Below are 23369 nucleotides of genomic sequence, written 5' to 3'. Positions count from 1 at the left end.
ACAGCACAGCCTGGTTTCTGCAGGACCCTGTAAAATTTGCTGAGCACCACAGTAATTTTGTAAGATGCTAATCCAAAACACAGTCCCATATTTTAAAAATCCCAGAAGTGGTTTTACAACAACAAAAGCACCTCAGCCACTATTACATGTAAATTTACTGCACAGCAAATCCTCGGACAGCACACTCGGCATCCCTTAACTATAACCCGTCTTAGAAACCTGCCGTTTTTGACTTATTCCTTTGGATCCTTCAACTGTAGCTAAAAACGCACAGAGAATAATAGCTTGTCAGAAAGTGTGTGACTACATGATATGCTTATTATGAAACAAACTGTTCTGAGTCAAGTGTGGAGCTCTGAGACCGGACACACGGGAGGCGTCCCCAGGACCCTCGCCATGGCTCATCCCAAGGATGTTTAATAGTTAACTGAGCACACTTCAGTAAGGTTTCAGCCGAAAACAGTAAGATGAGCTAGACTTCAGTTCTGGAGTTGAGACAAGAATGAGACAAGTAGGCAGCAGCGTACTAAAATACATAGGTCTAAAGCTGCCATGTTGGCCTCTGTGAGCTTAGATCAAACATATCAGCAAGTACTTTCTCATACTGCCGTGCGAGCGTTATCGGGGTAGTATATAAACCCCCTTTAGCACTTGCGTATGTGGTATTGAACCGCCAAAGGAGCAGACTTATGAGAGAATAATTAAGAAGCACATTCCTCATTGCTCTTTAAAGGCAAATACAGGCTTTTCTACTGAAGTAATTTCTATTTTTCCTTGTTGCTAAAATAGGTATCAAACTTTTAAAAAGAACATTAAAGGCTCAGCCAAAAAGCCACGTATTATGTACTGAGAAGGGCCTAAGAAAAACTAAGTTAATAAATTAACTTAAATAAATTAAAAATGTACATTCAGAACAGAATTGCAGCTTTTGGTGTCAGCAACACCTGAACCAAAGGCATAGATCTGCCATGATTAAGGCAGATTTGTTTTTTATATACAGTACCATGAACTTGCCCCGCCCACCCAGCCACCCAGGTCGCTTAGCATTCACCTTTATTTAAAGTGCACTGCCAAGCTAAAATAAAAGCTTCCCTAACTTAAAAAGAAGTCACATACAGCTCCTCCTGCTTTAAAGTCCTCCTTAAACCCATGATGGCATGTTCTTTGGGTCTCCGTGCACTCTGCCTTCGTGACTGCTGCAACCACCATGAGACTCCTGCTGCGGCTGGCTGCGACTGTCAGGGGGACAGCCGCTGTAAGGAATGACTCTCGTCTTCTGCTGGAGTCAGCTTGAGCGTCGGCAGCTTCCGAGGAAGAAGCTGAGGGCTTTGGCGGAGATTGCCATCCATCTGTAGAAAGTACAAGACACATGAGAGTAAGCCGAGGCTCCACTCTCGTGGGCAGTGGCCTCCCCACCTACACTACAGCCTGGGAGAGGACAGAACTGGACGCTCGCAGGACCAATGGAGAAGCCTTTCTGTGACAAATGATCGCTCACAATTTATGAATATCATACCTCAAACATCAGCTGCCTCGGTAGCCATAAAAAGCACTGTGGCTCTTACTTGGCCCATCACAATATGAGGCCCTAAATTCCACGAAAAAGAATACACTGCTGAGCTTGACTGGAGCCTCACTTAAGACACTGTCTACAGTAAGGGTGGATGGAATACTTCTAACTGCTCTGCGAGTCCCACTCTATCTAAGAAGACGAAATGAAGCTAGAAAGGACAGGTCCCTTCTCCAGGTCCCAAAGCCAATATCAGAGCCGAAGCTGGAACCAGGCCTTCTTATTGTAACACAGTTGTTTCTCAACTACACTTCTTTTCCAAACTGAAAGTGGACAGCATGCCATGCAAACACAATCCCCCCCCTACACACCCCTTCACACGGTTCCAACTAGAACCCTTCTCAAATCTTCCGTTGTTGGCTCCCTTCCTTGTCTAGTTCCTCAGAGTCTCTCAAAAATTGAGAATCTCCACAGTGACAAAATTATTAAACTGGTGAAAATATTGTAGACTACACTGAGGACAGAGAAGGACCAGAAGGAAGGAAGGGCACGAGGGAAGAAGAGGAAGACATTACTGACAAGGAACAGCGGACAGGTGTGCTTGGACCTGCAGAAAGTGACTTCAGGACAGAGCAAGGCTTGCTTCTGATCTGCTGTCTTTACAGGCAAGTTTTCTATCACCCGGCTTGACAATGCAAACTATATAGTGAAACGCGAACCCAATATAATTATACAATTTTTCCTCAGTGCAATCAGGCCACTGCTGGCTTCAAAACACTGTATTAAATAAACCTTTGTATATTTAAACAGCCTTTTGAAAAGTAAACTCTTAAAACTAAGAGGATAAATTGAATATACAGCCCAGATTACAGCACTCCCCACAGAAAGGAAAACAGTGATTGAAGTAACTCGACCTTTTCAATTAGGTTGGACTCCTTATGTACAAGCTGTGTGAGTTTCTGCAGGTTTGCGTCTATCATTTCTTGTCCAGCTGGAGAGACGCCTGAGAAGCCAGGAAAGAAATCAGAGAAAGAAAGGAGACTCTGAAAGCTTCAAGCTGTTTAAGATTGAAAAAGACATTTTTTTTTCTTCTTTTTTTAGTTTACCCACCCTCCTGATTGCTCTGCCCCTTAAAAAGAAAACAAAAGAGATAAAGGGCAAAAAGTTAGGAGGGACAACAGTGCTCCAGAGAAAACCAGAAAGGAAAACCCTGAGCTGTGTCTCCGGGAGACCCTGAGGCACATGACATTCAGCCAGCCACCATGGCTAGTAAAGGCACGGTGGTCTCAAGTTCCTGTTGGCTCTCTCCCTAAGCACTGCACACAGGGTGCAGGCTGTAACACTGTAGGCAGCTTGCTAAGGCACCAACTTCCTACAAGCTACTCACTAGGCACCAAGAGATTTTTCAAAGTAGAGCTTTCTGGGATCAATCCCAGGACATTTTAATTTGGGCCATCTGGAAGAGGTGTTTGGTCAGGTTTGCTAGCCACTGCCCCAGAGTGACAAGGTTAGCTGTTACTTAGTTCCATAACCTCCCATGTCCAGATCTCCCTATATGTATAGCATATAACCTCCCACAAAAAAAGTAGCTTGTTTGCCTAAGCCAGCTACCTCATAACTTCTGTTTGTTAAACAGACAACTTCAGCCACCTCTACAAATGCAAACGTAGTGCCCCAGTCCCTTAATCACAAGGCCCCCAGTCACAGAGAATCCCATCCTAAGTGCCAAGAGCCCTCTATTTGCTCTGACTGCAATTGTGTGCAATCAGTTCTCAAGCAGTAGAGTCATGGGAGTGAGCTCCACCAGAGGCAACCTGCTACTGATTTCTGTTCATGAAGGAAAATGCTGGAGGAAACAGGCAAGAGCCATTCAAAGCGACTGCCCATTTGCATGAGGATAGCTCTACTTTTCAGCAGGGACTCAACACATGTGGTTTAATCTTTTAAAAGAAAATGGCTCACTTAGGGGGGTGGGTGGGATACTTGTAAAATACACATATCGTGTGAAGCCTAGAGGATGGTGGGAGTCAAGTGTCTCTTTCTCCATGGAAATAAGAACATGGGAGCAGATGAAACTGGAAAACCACTGGGTCTCGAAGCTATGAACCAGAGTTGAAGACACCCCACAAAGCTGTTCTACTTCGAGAATATTAAACTACCCACTTGGAGTAAACATTTGCTGAAGGGCTGCCGACTCACCCCCGGCACCATGCCTAAAGTAGCTATTGAGGATGTCATCACAGTGGCGGCACAGGTTGGACAGCTGTTTCAGATGCTCTTGTAGGTGAACTTTGGGAAACCGCACTTTATAGAGAGGTGCGAGGAAACCGAACACGTAGGCGTCCAAGGTGGAAGGCCTGCAAGAGGAGGGCTGTCCTCAGAAGCGCTTACAGGAGGACTGACGTGGATCTTATTTTAAAAGTTCTCTTTAAACCATGCATGGGGACTAATAAGCAGCATCACTTTTTGAACGGTTTACTGCCATTTCTGTTTCCAAATGTAAGGCAGCCAGAATTTTACCTTCTAAGTAGTTTTAAAGATATTCAAATGATTTATTTTATTCAGAAGAAACTGAGGTTGTGAAAAACAAACAGTTATGGAGTGCAAGCAGAGTGGGAGTAATGCTTGATACTTCCACAGCCTTATGCAGAGCACGAAAAGCCTTCCTATAAACCATGGGCTGAGATCAGAACCCGGCCTTGCGCATGCTATCTGAGAGCTCTGCCACTAAGCTACACCCCCAAACTCCCCTTTGAAGTAAAAAACTGATCTTTTGGGTAAAGGGAGAACTAGCTTTAACTCACATTTCACTGAATACACATGCACAACATGTGAAAATGACCTTTCCGCCACGATACAAATGACAGATTATATTTGTACAGTAAGTTATCAACAGTCAAGAAATCCAACCCCAACCACCATCCCTAGAACTGAAAAACAGCTAGGCATGGTAGCACCTGTACACCACACATGACAGTGGACACTGGCTTCATGATCAGTGACAAGAGACAAGTGCTTGGTGGCCTGGGGTAAGACGAAGCCCAGTGGCTGTTGGGGTGTGGCCTCAGCCAGAAGGACTCTTGTCTTCTCAGCTGAATCACTGGCCCAACTTTTGTTTTGTTTTTCGAGACAGGGTTTCTCTGTAATTGCCCTAGCTGTCCTGGACTCACTTTGCAGACCAGGCTGGCCTCAACTCACAGAAATCCACCTGCCTCTGCCTCCCTGCGTGCTGGGATTAAAGGCGTGTGCCCACCACACATGGCTATTTTTTTTTTTTTTATAGATATAAGAAATAAGAGATAGCTTATTTTAGAGCCAAATGTGAGTAGCCATGGGCCAGGAACACAGATGTAGGTCACTGCAAATAGTGTTCTCAATGTAGCAGCAGTTTCATGAAATTTTTATAGTAATAAGGCAAAGAAAACTATAAATCAAGCACTTTTCAAATATTCTGGTGTAAACATCGAAAGGGGAGTTTATAGCAAAATGACTTTTAAGGGAATCTACTCACGTGTCACCAAAGAAAAACTGAGATGTTCCCAGTCTATTTGACAGGAGATTTAGGCACTCCTTGGCATCTCTGTATATCTAAAAAGGATGGAAAATGCTTTGGAGGTAGTGCCTTTTGGTAAGGCCACTTGCCTCCTCTCCTCTTCCTTTCCTGCAGTGCTTACTGGGAGAGTCCACACTGTACCTGTGCTTCCACTTCCTGGACATGGTAGAGGGGGGGCTCTCCCCTCGTCAGAAGAATCCTATTCAGTGCCCCTCTAGACATCCTTCCGGGCAGGATCAAACTCAGAGGGAAAGGGATACGAGAGGCAAACCACGGCTTGGTCACGGTAAAGTAATTGTCATTCTCAACCCAGAAAGTGTGAAGCTGCCGGAGGAAGGGAAAACAATTACAGGCATGCTCGGCTAAAATAAACATCACACAATCAATGCGACAGACTTCTTTTTCACAAATGGCTTTGAACAAATAACTCCATTTAAATTTTTCCAGATGAAATGACTCAAAATGAGATTTTTTTTAAACATATGGATTTTTGTTGACTGCTATTAGCTCAGCACCCAGAATAAAGCCTAACATATAGTAAGTGCTCAGTAAATAGTCACTGAGTGAATGAACTACAACATAGCCATTCTCCACATGGAACAAAGTTCCATCTTCCACCAAGAGTGTTGATTTCTAAAACAATATTATCGTGCTGGCGTGTGGCTCAGTGCTAGCACGTTTCTCTAGGCAAGCAAGCAACTGAGACGCCACTTCATTGGAAGGTAAGCATCTAAGAGAATCCAGTTTTGTCATAATATAAAAGATCAAGACTAATACGGGAAATATCCTCTTTAAGACCCCCTCCCTTTTCACTCTTTCTAAACAGACGACAACATTTTCAACTTAGTCACTAAAACACTGTAGCATTCCGAAATGCTCACCACAGCAGGGAGAAGCTTCTCCTCCAGAAGGGCGATGTAAGCCAGTGTATCTGCCCCTTGTTTTGCTGAGAGCTCACAATCAGCATTATATTTCTAATAAAAACAAAAGCAAAACCTCTTAGAGGTCAAAGAACATCCCAAGGTCAAGAAAGCTAAACAAATTAAAACTCCTATTTCCTAGCCAGGCGGTGGTGGTGCAGCACGCCTTTAATCCCAGCACTCTGGGCAACAAAAGCAGGCGGATTGCTGCGAGTTCAAGGCCAGCCTGGTCTACAAAGAGAAGTCCAGGACAGCCAAGGTCACACAGAGAAACTCCATCTCTCGAGAAACCAAAATCAAACCAACAGAACAACGAAACTCCTATTCTCCCTCACAAATGCCAAGCCTGACATTAAAAGGGGAAATACTACCCTACTGAAAAGTGTTCCCTAATGCAGAGGGTTCTCAGCACCACACACAAAGCAAACAACTGCTGCTTACGGTTAGTCAGCTAACTTCTATTGGTCCTTGATTATTAATGGCCTCTGTTCAGAGTATGGTATGTGGTACATGGTTAATAGGTAAAAGCAATTACTTTTAACGAGAAAGGTAAAAAGAAAACATACAATTTATTATAATTTTTTCTCCATTAAAAAAAGGAAAGTTTTCAATATAAAAAATGTTCAAATCTTACTGGTACAATATTTTTTTTCTTAGGCAACCGATGATAATTTTTGTGTTTATATGAATCTTTATATGTTTAAACGTCACGGATTTGTACATAAACATTTACACTTTCACACATTCCAGATACAAGATTTCATAAAGCATACAACTATCAGGTTAGTGCTTTTTGGGGGGAGGGGGTTGTTTGTTTGTTTTTTGAGACAGGGTTTCTCTGTGTAGCCTTGGCTGTCCTGGACTCGCTTTGTAGACCAGGCTGGCCTCAAACTCAGAGATCCACCGGCCTCTGCCTCCTGAGTGCTGGAATTAAAGGTGTGTGCCACTGCCTCCTAACTCAGGTAAGTGCTTTTTTAGAAGTAAAAATACAAAGCTCTGGAAACAACTCAGTGGTAGAGTGCTTGCCTACCAGTCACAAGGCCCTGCATTCAATTCCTGGTACAAAAACAAAACAAAACAAAAATAAATAATCAAGTAAAATAGTTGCTTTTTGGCAGGAACTCAGGTGTCACATTTAGCATGAAATGTATAGCAACAATGGGACTAGAGTGATAATGTTATAAAAAGAGCAATCTTGAATAACTAAATCGAATCTTCTGACAGCCATTTCAATAAATTCACAAGAACATACATTGCACATGCTTCACTATGACTTCCGAATCAGAGTAAAATGCATGTTTCTTGGCACTGGTAAGCAAGTCTTTGTTTTTCTGCTGCTGTCAAAAATCAAAGCATTCTCAGTTGCCCAATGAATTAAAAAAATAAAACCACCTTAGAATGAATTAAAAATAAAACCCATTCAGGTTGCCAGGCATGGTGACTGGCCAGCATAGACTAGAGTATAACCCAGTCAAATAATAATAATAAAAGAGGAACATGCATAAAACTATCTACTTCTTCAAAAGGAGCCACCCACCTGTTTTCTTAAAAAGTTTAATATTTTTGCAGGCTGAGAAACACTGTTGTCTTCAGTTGTCAAAATTGGTACATCACCTACAATCAAACACAGCTTACACACCAGCAAACGTCATGAGTTACTCTGAAGATTACAATACTTCGAAAACTATTGGTATAAAAACTACCCCAATTGCACATGGGACGGTACGGGTAAGAACGCTTGCAGGTTTCACAAAGAGCAGTTCTGGAGAGCATTTTCGTTTCTCCTAATTTGCACTGATGTGGCTTGCACTCTGAGCTATTACTCAGAATGATCAAACCACAACCAACGCACAGCCAAGGTCATTCTAAGAAGCTAAAACGCACAAAGAAGACTAGGGCTATATTACCCCATGGTTTTAATGCAAGGGGGGGTGCAAGTGTTAGAAGGGGCGGAAAGGGGCCTGGGAACACGGATACGGTACCTCTTGAGCCTCTCCAGGTGTTATCTATGACATTGACTTTCAAGGGTGCCCCAGAGAATTTGGCATAAGCCTGAAACAGAGTTTGCAATAGGTAAGACTGAGTAGCCAGGCAGGTCTGCGGAGCGGCTCTGAGAGCTGCACCCACAAAGGCCTTGGGCGGCTGCCCGCGCGCGCCCGCGCCCCTCCCCCGCCGGCAGCCCCGGGACGCGCCGGCTGCCCGCGTTAGGGGACCTGGGTCTGCAGGCGGGCGCGAGGATGCTTTCCCCCAACAGCCGGGGACAGCGCTGACAGGTCGCCGGGACCTGGCGTTTGCAGGCGGCCCTCCCGTCCCCAGCGGAGCCCGCAGCTGGCCAGCTCTGTCCATCCCGCGCCCCGGCCCGCGAGGTGGCCTCACCATCACCACCAGGGACTCGCTGTGGACGGAAGGGAGCCCCCAGCCACCTCCCCAGCAGCTGAGCTCCATGGGGGCCGCCATCTTGCCGGGGCCGACCTCCCGTCACCCGGAAGTACTCCTGCCCGCGCCACTCTCCAGCACGTGGAATGGCGGGGGGCGGGACGAGGCGCAGGGACTGACTGACTACTTGAGGGCTCTGGACAGAGTCAGGAAGGACTGCGGCGTGTGAAAGAGAACTTAGCAGCCAGACTAGGAGCTAAGAGGACTGTGCCAGAAGGGAAACAGACCTAGTAAGCATCCTCAAAGTATTTACTGCGTTCAGCGTTACTGTATAACGGAGGCTGCCAACATCACTATGGTATACCTAAATTGGTATTTTTTAAAAAAAAAGCTGTTCACACAAATGTAGTTTAAAATGACAGTGGAGGTAGTTGGTACACCGTGGTCCCCTGTAGTGTTCAGCCTTTCTGATGGGCCTTCATCTGCTTTTCCAGTCTCAATTTCGGTTGTTATTCTAACGTTAATGAGATTCGACCTTATTAAAAATTAACCAGCTTCTAAAGGGTGCCAGGGGACTCCTGCCTGCTCACAGTGCTACTCCTTAGAATAGCTTTCTTCTCTTAACTGCTCTCCGCCATACTACCTTGAGTGGAGTTAAAGAAGCGGCTCAGTTAGGGGTACCTGTGGTGCTTTGAAGTCTTGGCCTGGCTCCCAGCACCCACATGGTGCTCACAGTCATTGTAACTCCAGTGCAGATCTGAGGCATATGTGTGGTGCATATTCATACACGCAGGCAAAACATATACATCAAAGAATTTAAGTTAAACTTACCTTTTACAAAACTAGTGTCTTCTTCCAGCCTCCCGCACCTCCTGGTATGCACATGAACTTTGCTTCTGTCCCTAGTCACAGGCTTTTTGCCATCTTCTGTACAGAAGCACTCTGATGAAGGACGGGTCTGGCTTCATAGGTGTGGGACCAGTGAAGACACAGACGATTCTGTGCTCAGAAGGGCTCTTTATTTCACTAACTGCTTTGTGTCACTGTTTTGAACACTTAATCTTGGCACAAAAGACTCTGCATTTTTTCTTTTAGACTAAACACTGGAAATCATTAAGCTAGCCTTGCCTATGGGCCTAATGGAGATGTAGTAAATAGCTCATAAACACTAAACCTGCTAATTTAAAGAGAAAGCTTGGCAATGTGGTGATCCAGGCATTCTTACAGGAGCTCAGAGTCAGAATCTAGGTGCTGTGTGGTTTTTATAGGCAGCACAATAGTCTTTCTGGAATAGCCTCATGATATACCCCTGGGATTTCTCTTTTTCTTCTATCACAAGGAGATGCCAGGGTTCCCTTCAACTGAAAGCTCTGCAAAATCCCATAATATTAGTATTCAGCAGTATTTGCTAGGCACTACTTACACAGTAAAAAAGCAGCACTCCACAGTGGCCGTGCTGATCTGCTCGTCTTTTTTATAATACTCGGTTTCAAAAATAAGATTATCGCAGAAATGGAAAGAAAAGACATCCCAATGCTACAAACCCATTAGTCACATTTCTTAGATGAAAATGCTTAGCAAATGTACAGTTGAAACTAAACCACACATTCACCCGAGCTGATTGCTGTAGAGGAATTTTGATTCAGAACATAGCTGCTCTGGCCAGAGATCACATCCAAAGACCTTCTAGGTCTGTGTGATCTGGCTGAAATAACAGACACAGCTTTAATCCCAGGAGGCAGAGGCAAGAAGATTTCTGAGTTCAAGGCCAGCCTGGAATAGAGCAAATTTCAGATAAAGAAAAGCTTAGGCAGGCGTAGTGATACACACCTTTAAACCCAGCACTCAAAAGACAGAGGCATGCAGATCTTGGAGTTACAGTCTTCAGTTGGGTTGAGTCGGTGAGTTGAGAGGCAGTGCAGTGGAGCTGAGTTCGTGGCAGTTCAGTTTGTGGAATTCAGAGGCTGTTTTTACTGGGAGAGTTTTACAGTGACGGGTTCAAGAGAGAACAAGTGGGACACAGCTGAAGACAGGACGAACCAGAAAAGAAGATGGATCCAGAAGAGTAGAACAGATTGCTAGAGTTAGTTTGAGGCCAAGCAGAGCAATTCAGTGAGAAACATAGAGAAGCCAGAGTGAATCAGTCAGCTCGGAGAGGAGTTTGAACCAGAACAGCTGAGTTGAACCAGGCAGCTAGAATTCAGAAAGTGAAAAATAAAAAATTTAAAAAAAAGAAAAGAAAAGAAAAAAGGTGAGCTTATTCAGTATTAAGTCTCAGAGGCTGAAAACATTCTAAGCCTAGATATGATTCTATGGAGGCTAAAAGCTTCGATGACTAGGCCTAGGTTAGCAGACAGAGACAGAGGCAGTAAGCCTCCGAGATGACAATTATATCAGGCAAATAAAAGATACTTTTACAGTACATCCCAGACAGTAGAAGGCCCTGGAATAATACAGTGATACCTGGGATACGGAACCTCCTTTTAGAAGTTTATACTCTATAAAGCAGACATCACACACAGGTAGATATAAAAAGTCATTGCTGGACTGAAGAGATGGCTCAGCTGTTAGAGGACAGGCTCACAGCCAAAGCTATAAAAAACCATTGTCACAGGTAAATTCAGAGATGTGTGTAAAATATCACAAACACATAGGATCAGTGTGTGGTGTGCATAAAATATTATAAACATGTATCACGGTAGGATTGTTGGACCAGGATGGTTGGTGCCTGGTCCATCTGCAATATAAAGCAGGTATCTTAACTTTCTGATTCAATGTAATGGAAGCTTCGCATTTTGAGGAATAAAGTTCTAAGCAACAAAAATAAAACTTAGAGTCTGTGTACTACAGTGAGGCATCTAAAATAATCTTACAGTGGGAATGTGGACTGACTGAATCTTGTGGGCAGTTGAGGTGGCGGGTGATCGTTCTTCGCGGTCACGTAGGTGATGGCTTAGTGTAGCCTTCTCTCCCATCCCTCTTGCTACTTTATGATGATCTCATTTGCATCAGAGAGAAATGAAATCTTTTCCCCTTATTGTGAAGTTGAGGCAGAGAATTGTATTCCCCTCCCCCATCTGATAAGAGAATTTTTTTTTCTTACAGGCTTATTTGTGCCTAGTTAATGGCAATCTTTGTGTTACTGCAGTTCCTCTTGAGAGTCTACATCTGCTAGAATAAATTTTAAAATACTGGCGTACCTGACTGCACAACCAGGCTGAATACTGTTGCAGACAATGACAACAGAAGCCGAAACCAACAGAAACCATGCCTGGTATGGGTACTTGGCCCCTGTGTCTTTCCTGGCTGTTAAAGAGGTTGCCCAGAGTTCATCAAAATCATAATTTCAGGCTCTTCCCAGGCGAAGCGTTTTCACTATCTGCAAAGCATTCGTATGTGGGCAGGGTGACCTGGAGCAGAGCTTTATAATGACTCTTCCAGACCAGGCTTTCCCTGAACAGCTTTGTTTTTCAGGAGACGCACACTGAGTGGCTGTGTCTGAACTCAGAGGACCCGACCTTGGCGTCCAGTCCTGTCGCTCATGTGTTTCTCAGTTTTACTTGGGCCCATGATACAAGTTTTGTTAGAATCCTCACATGTCTCATTCCTATGACTAAGTATGTGCTGGGAAATGAAGTTCCCGGCAAAGACGCAATGTTTGTGATAAATGCTCATGCAGTGTGCACCCTTATTAGGGGTGGGGGTGTTAAACTGAAGAGCCTTAACTGTCCATTAGTTCATGTTCAGATTTAGAAATCCTTAAGGAGGAAGTTTCTGTTGAAAATAGGTCAAGGGAAGTGTGCTTTTTCTTAGCTTCTAAATTTGATATGTATTTGTGAGCCATTTATTTGCTTTGAATCCTCTTCCATTATAAAGTGACGGTTCTTTTAGGTCTGAGGCACGTTCATTATATGTGTAATGAAGATTTAGTAATAACTGACACTTATGGAACAACTTCTACACACTGGAATTGTTTTCAGTATGTGACATAGCTCATTGAATCTCATAATAGCTCCACAAAACAGTCCTTCTATCTCTTCCTGTTTTCAGGGAGAGATATTAACATGCAAAGAGGTTAGTTAACTTTCCAAAACTCACACTAGGTGGGAGAAGAAAGACTTGAACCCAGGCAATCTGCTTGAAAGCTGAGACTCCTTCTTACCCAATGGCACAGTGCCTCTTAGGAGAAGTCCATTACTTTACATTTGTTTGCTTGATGGTATTTTGTTAAAATAAAATAAGTTTCCTTTGTGACATGATACACATATTTTACTTCTTTAAGTAATGTTTGACATTAAGCTATTGAACAAGCCAGTTGAGCAACTTCTATGTACCTAGCACATTGCAAGAGAGTGAAAAAATTAAAACTGACATTCATGCTTTCATATGAATAGTTGGTGAAATAAAAACTCTATGTTTGGGATAACTAGATACTAATGAAATGTACCATTTTGTCAAGAAGATCTCAAACCTAATGTTGTTTTAGACAAGAGTCTAAATATCTTTTCATGCTTGGCAAAGGCATAACAAAAGAGGCGGGTGCTGCTGACCTTGGATCATAAGGCCATTGGATCCAGTTTAGCACAAAGGAAGGAAGGCCATTGAGCTAAACTAGATGGGTGACAATATGACACTGAAATGTGGGTGTCTACGACAAGACATTACAAACTGGATATTGGTCAGAAGGAGTGACGATTAATTAGTGGGTACCAGGGTTGAAAGTTGTAGGAATGTGTAGTTTTGCAGAATGTGAAGGAAGAATAAATTACCTGAACAGAACCAAGAGGTTCCTCAGTCAAAGGCAACAGGAATAATAGACTTGTTTCATGAATATAATTGGAGAAGTCTTATGAATCCATAAATTGCATCAAACAAATACCACGAAGAAAGACAACTTAGCACACCGGACTGAGCATTTTTCGCAGCAAAGTCGTTAGAAATCAAACTGCATGGGATCGCTGGGAGAAGCAGTGCACAGAGTAGGAACGGTGTAAGATCTTGAAGACATGTAAATTATAGAAAAATCAGACCAGAATACAGGACAAAGTTTTCGAAAGAGATGACAAGGTGGATTTATACACAGATGAAGACAGAAGTGGTCATTGTGAGGAAAGGCGTGAAACATTGGAAGGAAGGACGGCCTCCTCAGAGTTGAGGGGCCCACATGAGGAACTTGGTCTGTAAAGCTAACACTGGAAATGAGAGCTGTGTCTTCTCCTCGACCTCGGGGAAGCTTGAAGCAGGAACACAGGATGCTGAGTAAGTGTGCAATTTTTCTATTATGATAGAAATCAAAGGGGCCTAGGAGGGATGGAGGGAGGATGTAGAGGGAGGGAGGGAGAGAGAGAAAGAGAGAGAGAGAGAGAGAGAGAGAGAGAGAGAGAGAGAGAGAGAGAGAGAGAGAGAGAGGCAGAAAACCAGAGACGGACTGAGACCGTTTCCAAGAAATTGGTTGACAGTGACTAGGAACGTTGCTGAGAGTGCTAAAAGTCAAACCTGGTTCAGCGAGAAGATCCAGGGTGCCAAAGACAGGCTAACTAAAAGCAATTTAAAATTGCTTTTAAAAACTGCCTAATGTGGTGTTTAAAGTATGTATGCTAAAAGCGTAAAATGCTAATTGTGCTTTAAATTGTAATTATGTTTCTTAAGTGATGAGGGCTATGGGCCCTTAAATAAAAATGAGGATTCTTATGACTCAATGAAAGCAGGGAAACAAATATTAGTGTCTGTGATAAGATGAATATGCACCAGCATTACACTGCAGGTAACTGCTAAGAAAATGACAGAAGGCACGTGGTCAGACGCGCCAAATGACTCAAAATGGAAAATTTTTTTCAAGACAGGGTTTCTCTGTGTAGCCTTGGCTGTCCTGGATTCACTTTGTAGGCAAGGCTGGCCTTGAACTCACAGAGGACCACCTGCCTCTACCTACCCAGTGCTGGGATTATAGGCATGCACTACCACATCTGGCTCAAAATGGAATTTTAAAGAGTCCAAGGGCCCATGAGGTGAGGCAGGTGTGAGTGTGTATGAGCAAAGGATGAGAGGAGCAGGAGCCAATCAGGACACAGGTAGAATACAAATAACAAAAGAGAGGTAAGCCCTAAAATATCAGCGATCTCTCTAACTGTAAGTAGTCTAAACACACCAATTAAGAGTTGACTGTCAGAATGAATAAATCATAGCTAAAATGCATGCTGTCTTATGACAAATTTACTTCAAACATAGTGATATAGGTAGGTATACTTTAACCGTACATAGAGAGGTGGGAAAGTTACATGGCACAAATGTTGATCAGGAGTAAAATCAGAAGCGGATGTGTTAATAGTCTATCGGTAGACTTCAGATAAAGTTACTATTGGCAAGAAAGAACTTATGGGATGCTAAGTGAGCCAACACATTAAAAAGTCAGCAGTTTTAAATATGAGTATTGCTTTAGATACTTTTCCCATTGCTGTGATAAATTCCTAATGAGAAACAGCTTAATGACTGGAGAGGTTGCTCAGTGGTTAGAGGTTTAAGACTGCTTGCTGCTCTTTCAGAGGACTTGAATTCAGTTCCCAGCACCCACATTTGGCAGCTCACAACTGCCTGTAATTGCAAGTCCAAGAAATTCATTGCCCTTGTCTGGCCTCTGAAGACATCCGTAGATATGTATACATTAATCAAAATAAATAAAATCTTTTTTAAAAAGCTAAAGGAGAGGGTTTGTTTTAGCTTACAGTGTAAGGGGGACACAGTCCATTACAGTGAGAAAAGCATAGGGCCAGGTGTGAGAGGCAGCTGGGCATGGTCGGAGGCAGAGAGGGGAATGCTGGTGCTCACCTCTCGTGTTCCTTTTTATTCATTCCGTGACTGCAGCCCACTGGATGGTGCCACCCACACCCACATTAAGAGTTGGCCTTCATTCCTCAAACTTTCCTGGAAGCAACCTCATAGACACACAGAGTTGTGTTTCCATGGTGATTCTAAGTCCAGCCAAGCTGACGATGAAGATTAACCATCATAAATGCCAAACATAAGTGCTTCAAGTGTGTGGAGTAAAGTGACAAATGCTAAAGAAGAAATGGGACAAATGCAAAATTACAATCCAGTTACCTCCTACTCCAACAGCTGGCAGCACTGCTTGGCAGGGTGCAAATAAAGCAGCTCATGAATTAAACAACTGGATGTAGTCAATGCAATAGAAAGCTCTCCCCAGTAATACCAGTAATACCAGCTCATTCTTTCCAGGAAGAATGGACCATTCCTCAAGGCAGACCATCCTGAGTCATAAAGCAGACACCAACAAAATGAACTAATAAAACATCTATAGTAATGCCTTAAACATACTAAGAATGAATAATAAAAATAAAAATTCCAAACATGGAAACTAACATAAGCCAAAATAATCACATGGTCAAATAGGAAGTCACAAAGGAAAAGAAAATCCCACACCTGGATGATTATAAATACAAGAAAGCATGCCAAGGGAATGAAAGATAAATCACATACTGGGAGGAAAATGTGCAAAATACACATCTGTTAAAAGATTTGTACCCCAACCCCCAATACAAAGAGAACCTAAAAAAAATAGAAACAGGCATTGGTCAGCTTTCTATTAGTGTGTCAGAAACCTGAGATACTGAACTCAAAAAGAGTAAAGTTTGCCTTGGCTCAAAGTTTTGGGAGTGCCCATTTTTGATCAACTGAATGCATTGCTTTATGCCCTCTGCATATAATGCGAGAGGGTGTTTGATGATGTAACCTACATGCCTCCTGGATGGTGGAAAGCAAAAGGTGAATGAGGAAGAGTCAGAGTGCCAAACTCTTCTTCAAGGGCACACTTCCACAGGACTGACTGGAAGATTCCCATCAAGGTGTCCTGCCTCTTAAAGACATTTGAGAACCTCCCAATAGTGCCAAAGATGAAGACCAAGAGTTTAGACATGGGCTTTTGGGTGCATTTAGCCAAGTCATAGCAACAGGAAAGCAAACAACTAAACTTAAAAAATGGGAAAAATTATAAACAGACACCTTCCCAAAGATGTTATATGAAAGGAAATGAGCACATGGAAACAATGAGTTCATTTGAGAACTGAAAATTAAAACAACAGTGGTCTATCACCACACATCTCTTAGAGTGGAACAGCTAAGATCCAAACTTGAGAACACCAAGGAGTTTACAAGGCCCAGACCATGAAGGAACTGTCACTCCTTGTTGCTGAGAATGCAAAACTTTTAAATAAATGTTATCTTACTGTGTGTTGTGAGTTAAAGTATTCTCCCTCAAAAAGATGTACCAACGGGCTGGGGATGTTGCTCAGTTAAATGATTCTCCCGCACACATAAAGTCCTGCATTTAAAGCTCAACACCAGGCAACCATGCACTATTTATTGTACCCGTAACCCGAGAAGCAAGAGGATCGTAATTTTAAAATCTTTTGTACAACATAGTGAGTTGAAAGCCAGCCTGCATACATGAGAGCCTGTCTCAAAAAAACAAGAACAGAGCAAACCAAAAAAAAAGTACGTTGAATCCCATATCCCAATACCTGTGAATGTGACTTTATCTGGAGATAAGGTCTTTGAGGATACAGTCAAATTGAGGGAAGAGCATGCTGGATTCAGATGGGTCAGAAATCCAGTGACCAATGATAGGAGAGATGCAAACAGAAGGTGAGATAGACACAGACACACCATGCAGTTGGCTTTTGTCAACATCACAGAAACCCAGACATATCTGGGAAGAGGGAGTCCCAGTTGAGGAACTGCCTCCATCAGATTGTCCTGTGGACATGTCTACGGGACATTTTCTTGGTTGCTAATTGATGTGTGAGCCCACTGTGCGCAGCGCTATTCATGTGCAGGTGTTGTATAAGAAAGCAGCTGAGCAAACCAGAGGAAGCAAGCCGATAAGTAGTGTTCCTCCATGGTTCCTGCCTCCGGTTCCTGCCTCTGGTTCCTGCCTCCAGTTCCTGCCTCCGGCTTCCTACCTTGAGTACCTACACTGGCTTCTCTTGATGACAAGCTCTAACTTGTAAGCTAAATAAAACTTTTCCTTCCCGTGCTGTTTTTGTTCAGTGATATTTGCCACAGCAACAGAAAGCAAATTAGAACACAAAGATAAAATTAACTAAGGCCATGTAAATGTAGAGGCAAATGTCAGAGTAATGTACCTACAAGCCAAGGAATACTGAGGATTGCTGGCAACCACGGGAAGCTGGGAAGAGAGAGGAGGGATCCTTTCCCACAGCCTTGAGTGGGAGCACAGACCTGCTGGCACCTTGTTCTCAGACTTCTAGTCTCCAGAACTACGAGTGCAAATTTCTATTATTTTAAGGCATCCAGTTTGTGGTAATTTATTACAGCAGCCCTAGCTAACTGATGGACGGCACAATGCAGCAGTTACCCTCCTAGGTATCTACCCAGTTGATTTGCAGACTTACGTCTTTTCATCAGTAAGACCATGTCAGTGATGTCCTGAATGTTCTGATGACCACATGGTTCTTCAGAATCAATAGAAATTATTAAAGACAGGCCTCTGGGAAAGAGGCTGCTCTCAGGGCAGGGGCGTGTGCACAGTCTCAGCACCGATATGCCTCCTTATGCCACTGGGAGTCAGTCATCCTTGGAAATCATTGGCATTCACATTACAACCCACAAATGCTCCAGAATTCTCTATTTTGACTGAAGACACATTTCAAAAGTTTTCCTTAAGAAATGTGCAAAAATATAAATTATACTAATGTGCATCACCGGCATATTAGGAGACAATAAGTAAATTCACATGCCTGCCTTGAATGTTTATGGTGATAACTGAAAAGTTATAGTTACAATTTCACATTCTGGATTGTATAAAATTGAAGACACAAAACAATCTTAGTTGTGCCTAGAGCTTTTTCTTTAGGGAGCCTACTTACTCTTTGGGGCTGTTCAATCATCAACAATGAAGAACAAATCTTGCCTTGTGAGATTTGGTGTCTTACAATCTGCATATCACTTGCATTAATGCCTTGAATTTCACCTAGCATCCTGAAAGAAATCAGTGTGTATTTTGGGTAGTAGGAAAACCTCAAGAAGAAGAGAGCACAATCCAGCAAGCTTGTCAGCTGTGTCCTGGTTTACACCTGTGTGTTGGCCCACGGTTCTGGTCCACATTTATCTGGGTCCCAAAGCAGTGACATCAAAAGGTAAAGAGATGGATAGAAGTGCATCAGAGAGGGTGACATATGTATCAACTTCTTTATAAAACACCTCTGAATGCAAATGCTTGTAAGCTATTACTAACTCTTATTCCAGCTCATCGTGGTGGCTCACCCCTCTAATCCCAGCAGAGGCAGGCAGATCTCTGTAAGTTCGAGGCCAGCCTGGGCTACAAAACAAGTCCAGCACAGCCAGAACTACAAGAGAGACCTTGTATTGAAAAAAAAAAGAAAAAGAAAAAGAAAAAAAACAAAGACGAATTCCTTATTCTGTTTATTCAAATCACATGGTTGCTGGCCTGTAAAGTTTTCAGCCTGATTTTCTATGCAAATACATAGAAAATTTCTATGCAAACTTCTTATATGAGCTACAGCATCCAGTAAGCATATAATAAGTGCTTATGGCTCATTCAATACCCAATGCCTCAAAGTACATTTTGCTTTTTACCACAAAGTAAGGCCCTTTCTACAGCAGCTTCTTCTGATGTCTGTTTTCTCTTTTCTCTCTGACTTCTTCCTTCTACTTAACCCCGCGCTGACTTGAGGCCCTGGATTCCCATTTCACTGGATTCCCGGGATGAAGCACTCACTTCTGACACTGCCTTCCACACCCCCACCCCGTTGATTCCACCACAGACATGGGCAAGATTGTTATGGGACTAAGCACAGTTTAGATGCCTTCTCCCTTAGCTGTTGGTGTGGGTAATAAAGTCTCCTTAAGCTTTTGTCTTAAAACTAAGCACAACACTAAGTCGCACAACAGCAGAGGGGTGCTGAACCCCAAGAGCCGTGTCTGTAGTGTGGGATGGTACGGATCTCAACGTGAATACCCGAGGCTGTGTGTCCATGGACAGCCATGTGCACGTGATGGCGGTGCAGGACAGGTGGCAGGGAGTGAGGTGAAGGGGCTGAGTCTAAAGACATTTTTTGAAGGCTTCTTTTTGTAGAAGGCATTGCCTTCTTCCTTATCCTTCTGTATGTAGATGTTTATATATATATATATTCTTATAATAATGTACCTTTACATTTATCCTTCTTCAAATAAGTCTTGTCTACGGGCATGACCAACTTCATTTGTTTTGTTTGTTTGTTTGTTTTTAATCAAAATCAAGAGAAGCAATCAACTCTTAAACTGTTGGCCCGATCCATAAATATCCTTCTTCCTCGCCTTGGGTTTCAGAAGCCAAGTACTGTTTTTAATTAAGTCTTGTTAAACATTTTTCTTCACTTATATGTGTGTTTGTGTGAGTGTATGGTGTGTGCATGCAGTGCCCACAGATGGCAGAAGGGAACACTGGAGTTACAGGTGGTTGTGAGCCTACAGATGTGAGTGCCAGGAGCAGAACCCGGTACATGAAAACCTGGTAACTGCTGAGCCTTCAGCCCCAGCCACACAGTGTCTTAGAGATGACAGATACAGTTGTGAATGTGTTGAGCGAGTTCTTATGATAAGAAATGGTACCTATAGATACCATCCAAATAGTTTTTCATTGCATACACCCTTAATTTGCTGCTATATTTTAGAAATACCTCAGAGGCCAAGTAACAGCACCAACAATAGCATTTCTTGAATTCCTCATCATAACTGAAGAGATAGAACTATGCTCATCTATCCCAGTTAATCCAGTAGGTACTTAGTGGGTTTACCAAAGGCTGGCAGCAATGGGAGCAAGATGAACACGATGCAGCTCTTGTTACTGATGGTGTACAGTAGCGGGGACAAACGTGTCGTTCTGTATGGTGAGTCCTTGATGAGAATAAATTCTGGGTGTTGCAAGATTATGTATAAAGGATCATTCTTCAGCTGCAGAGGGATTGGGATGGAACAAGATCAGGGAAGCATCCGTGGAGGAGATGGATTAGGGGAAAGGTTCAGGCAGGCATAGCAGCTCAAGAAAAGACAAGGAACCCAGACGTGTAGTGCTGTGTCCTGGGAACTAGGGTAACTCAACGTTTCAGGAAATGAGCAGCAGACATGATGGAAACTTTGACAACTGGCACAAAGCCTACCACTCAGACCGAAACATTCATAGAGGCCTTTGTAGGGATGCTGAAGAATTTGTATTTCAAAGCATAAAGGGGAAATGTCTTGTTTCAGAACAGTTATGAGAAAAAAAATTACATGAGGGTTTTTTACTCAGTTATATATGCTGCCAAAGCTTGGACATTTTATGTTAAGCCTCATCTAGGTCACAATTACTGCCAAAAGCTATTTACCAAATATATGAGTTAATGATGTTATAAAAGGCAAAAGAATGGTACGTGGAAAATATTTTAAAGCATTATTTGGGGAAAATAATGTCATATTCTACTGTCAATGTCTTTTGAACATTCAGTCTGTTGATAGTTTTTACCATCTTAATCATGTCATGCCATCAGTTCTACTTGGTTTTGTTCACCTCTCCTCAGTAATAAGACAGCAAACTGACAGCATGGAGTACTGGGTTTACACTTGATGGCCGCTGTATAATAAGTGTTCTATCTTTGGGTATCTGGATAGTGCCTTTGGTGACTTTCTGGTAGGAATGGGAATCTGAGGACAGTCCACCTCAAGGGCACCTCTATCTGTTGGGTCTCCTCCTGCCCAGGCACCAGTAACTGACAGCCTCTTGATGGGTGTCAGAGGTCTTACTGCTAAGGATGACTCCGCTGCCCCTGAACCATTAGCATCGCCCAAAGAGATACAGGGGACCACGGACCATGCCCTCTGCCTTGTGTATAGTCACTCTGCCTCAAAAGGCCATGGAAAACCCTTGGGGGGGCGGCCATGCTGCATCTTAATGTAAGTGATGTTCAGCCGACTCACCAGATCATTCAAGTAGAAGGGGCACAGACGGAGTCAAACATAATCACTCAGAGGTGAGCAGCGAGCACGGAAGCTCTTGAAGAACAAACTGTCCAAGCAGAGAATGTCACCGGGGAGGCCGACAACTCTGAGGAGAGAAGAGAGAAGTGACGGGTGGTTGAGGAACTCCAAAAGAGGTCAGGGGTGGGATCAGGTGCTACGAAAGCAAAGTGGAGCAGTGGGCAACTGGTATTTCAGAGGAAGGTCATCAGAAACTCCATTTGACCTTCTTATTCAAGACTTTAACTCTTATGATAAGGACTGAAAATATATGCTACAAGAGGAAGATTATCTCGGGATGGAGAGATGAAGGTGAACACCATGGGGGGAGGGGCATGGAAGCGGTCCTACTCATTTCCTATAATGAACCTGTTGGCTGAGGAGTCGGAGCCAGGGCAATTCCACATATGTTTATAATTGCTGAAACATTGTCAGCATTTTATTGCTCTTCTAAGGAGAATCATAGGCCTAAGTCATATTTAGGGGAGAGGAAAAGAGAATAAGAATGAGGCCAGAGGGGCAGAGGCTGAGAAGAAATAAGCAGGAAGTGAGAAAAGCCGGGGAGAAATGATGGTTTTGAACAGGGCTAGAGGCCACCGTGCAGTTTGCCAGGCTAAGGGCTCCTGTCAATCAACTTTCTGACTGGGTAACTCTGTAACCTTCCCCCATTGAGAGAAAGGCTCACTCAGGTGCCAGTAGCATTCGGGTTTCTAAAACGCACCCACAAAATAGCTTCATCCAATTTAACGTGGCTCCCCAAACAGACAGGAAAGGGGAGGGAAGATGTCGGCCATCAGAGCTCCCCACAAAGAGCAGGAGAGGCTGAATGAGCCGGAGGATCTTTCAGCTCCTTCCCTTTGGGGACAGAAACAGATGCGCTAGCCAAGCTCAAAATGAAACTGCGTTTCCCTGCAGACCCCTCTTCTGCCGTCACTGTATAATTTACTGCAATTTACAAGCTCGTGGTCTGCAGAGTTAATCTTCCGCCTTTGCATCTGGTATTTGTCATCAGAAGCAGACTGCTGAGAGATTCCAGAGAGGCTCCTCATAGACCGTAGATTTAGAACGTTCCAGGTCTGTTTCTTTAAACACTGAAAGTGAAGATGAGCTCAGGGAATTCTGTGACAGCAAGTGTGGGGGAAGGTCCTGACGTTGTCTAAATGAGTTAGGGCCAGGCAGGGGAAAATAAAGGACACTAACTTTTACAGCTAACGGGGTTCTTAAAAATCTGCTTGGCGTCCTTAGCTTTTACCTGTGGCAGACACCTTTTCCGGACACCCTGAGCCTCGAAGGCTAACGAACTTGAAACTGGAAGCTGACTGTTGTATGACATCATTCGGGATTGGCTTACCGTTTAATTTTTTTCCCCAGATGGAGAAAAAAAAATTAGATTATTTGTTTCACAGAAATATTGTTGTAATTCAGGTGTTTGTTCCCAAATCCATGTGTTGAAAGCCTGATTCATGATGCAGCAGGGTTGGTAGGAGTCTGGGTCCTGAGGTGGAGACCTCATGAGTGGGATGATGTCATTCATTCCTCAATGGTGGTACATCAACTCTGCCCATCATATCTTGGCTCCTTTACCTCTGGCATGCTATTGCACAACACAGAGGGCCTCAAAGGATGCTACCGCTTGCCACTGGGCTTGACAGCCTTCAACCCAGAGCTAACTGATCTCCCCATGTTAATTCTGGAGACTTAGACCTTAGCAGGATACTGAGTTGGACCCTTGTTTCTCATTCACTATAGCCATCCGTCTGCTATGGTCTATAAATGAACAATTAGATGAAAGATAAGATAAGCAGTTGTTCATTAAGTGGTCAACTAGAATCATAGTGAGCAGGGTGTGGTGGTACATGCTTTAATCCCATCTGATGGGAGGCAGAAGCCAGCAGAGTTCTGTGTGTTTCAGGTCAGCCAGTGCTGTGTAGTGAGCTTCTGTCTCAAAAAAAAAAAAAAATTAAAAGAGATAATTATAAAA

The 23369-nt window shown here is 43.3% G+C and overlaps 1 protein-coding gene across 1 annotated transcript; it reads right to left on the bottom strand.

Moving 5' to 3' along the window:
• Positions 1 to 1198: 1198 nt before the first annotated feature.
• Mtx3 (metaxin 3) lies at positions 1199 to 8482 on the bottom strand. The gene is made up of 9 exons (XM_051172535.1): positions 8360 to 8482; positions 7966 to 8035; positions 7521 to 7597; positions 5945 to 6037; positions 5205 to 5387; positions 5022 to 5098; positions 3710 to 3867; positions 2425 to 2513; positions 1199 to 1349 (listed from the first exon to the last, which is right to left on the bottom strand). Exons 1-9 carry the CDS (start codon positions 8438 to 8440, stop codon positions 1239 to 1241), a joined length of 939 nt encoding a protein of 312 aa, XP_051028492.1. The 5' UTR covers positions 8441 to 8482; the 3' UTR covers positions 1199 to 1238.
• Between the last annotated feature and the right edge of the window lie 14887 nt (positions 8483 to 23369).

The sequence above is a fragment of the Acomys russatus genome, chromosome 30, assembly GCF_903995435.1.
Source record: "Acomys russatus chromosome 30, mAcoRus1.1, whole genome shotgun sequence".
Lineage (NCBI taxonomy): Eukaryota > Metazoa > Chordata > Mammalia > Rodentia > Muridae > Acomys > Acomys russatus.
This window is presented reverse-complemented; position numbering and strand designations above follow the sequence as displayed.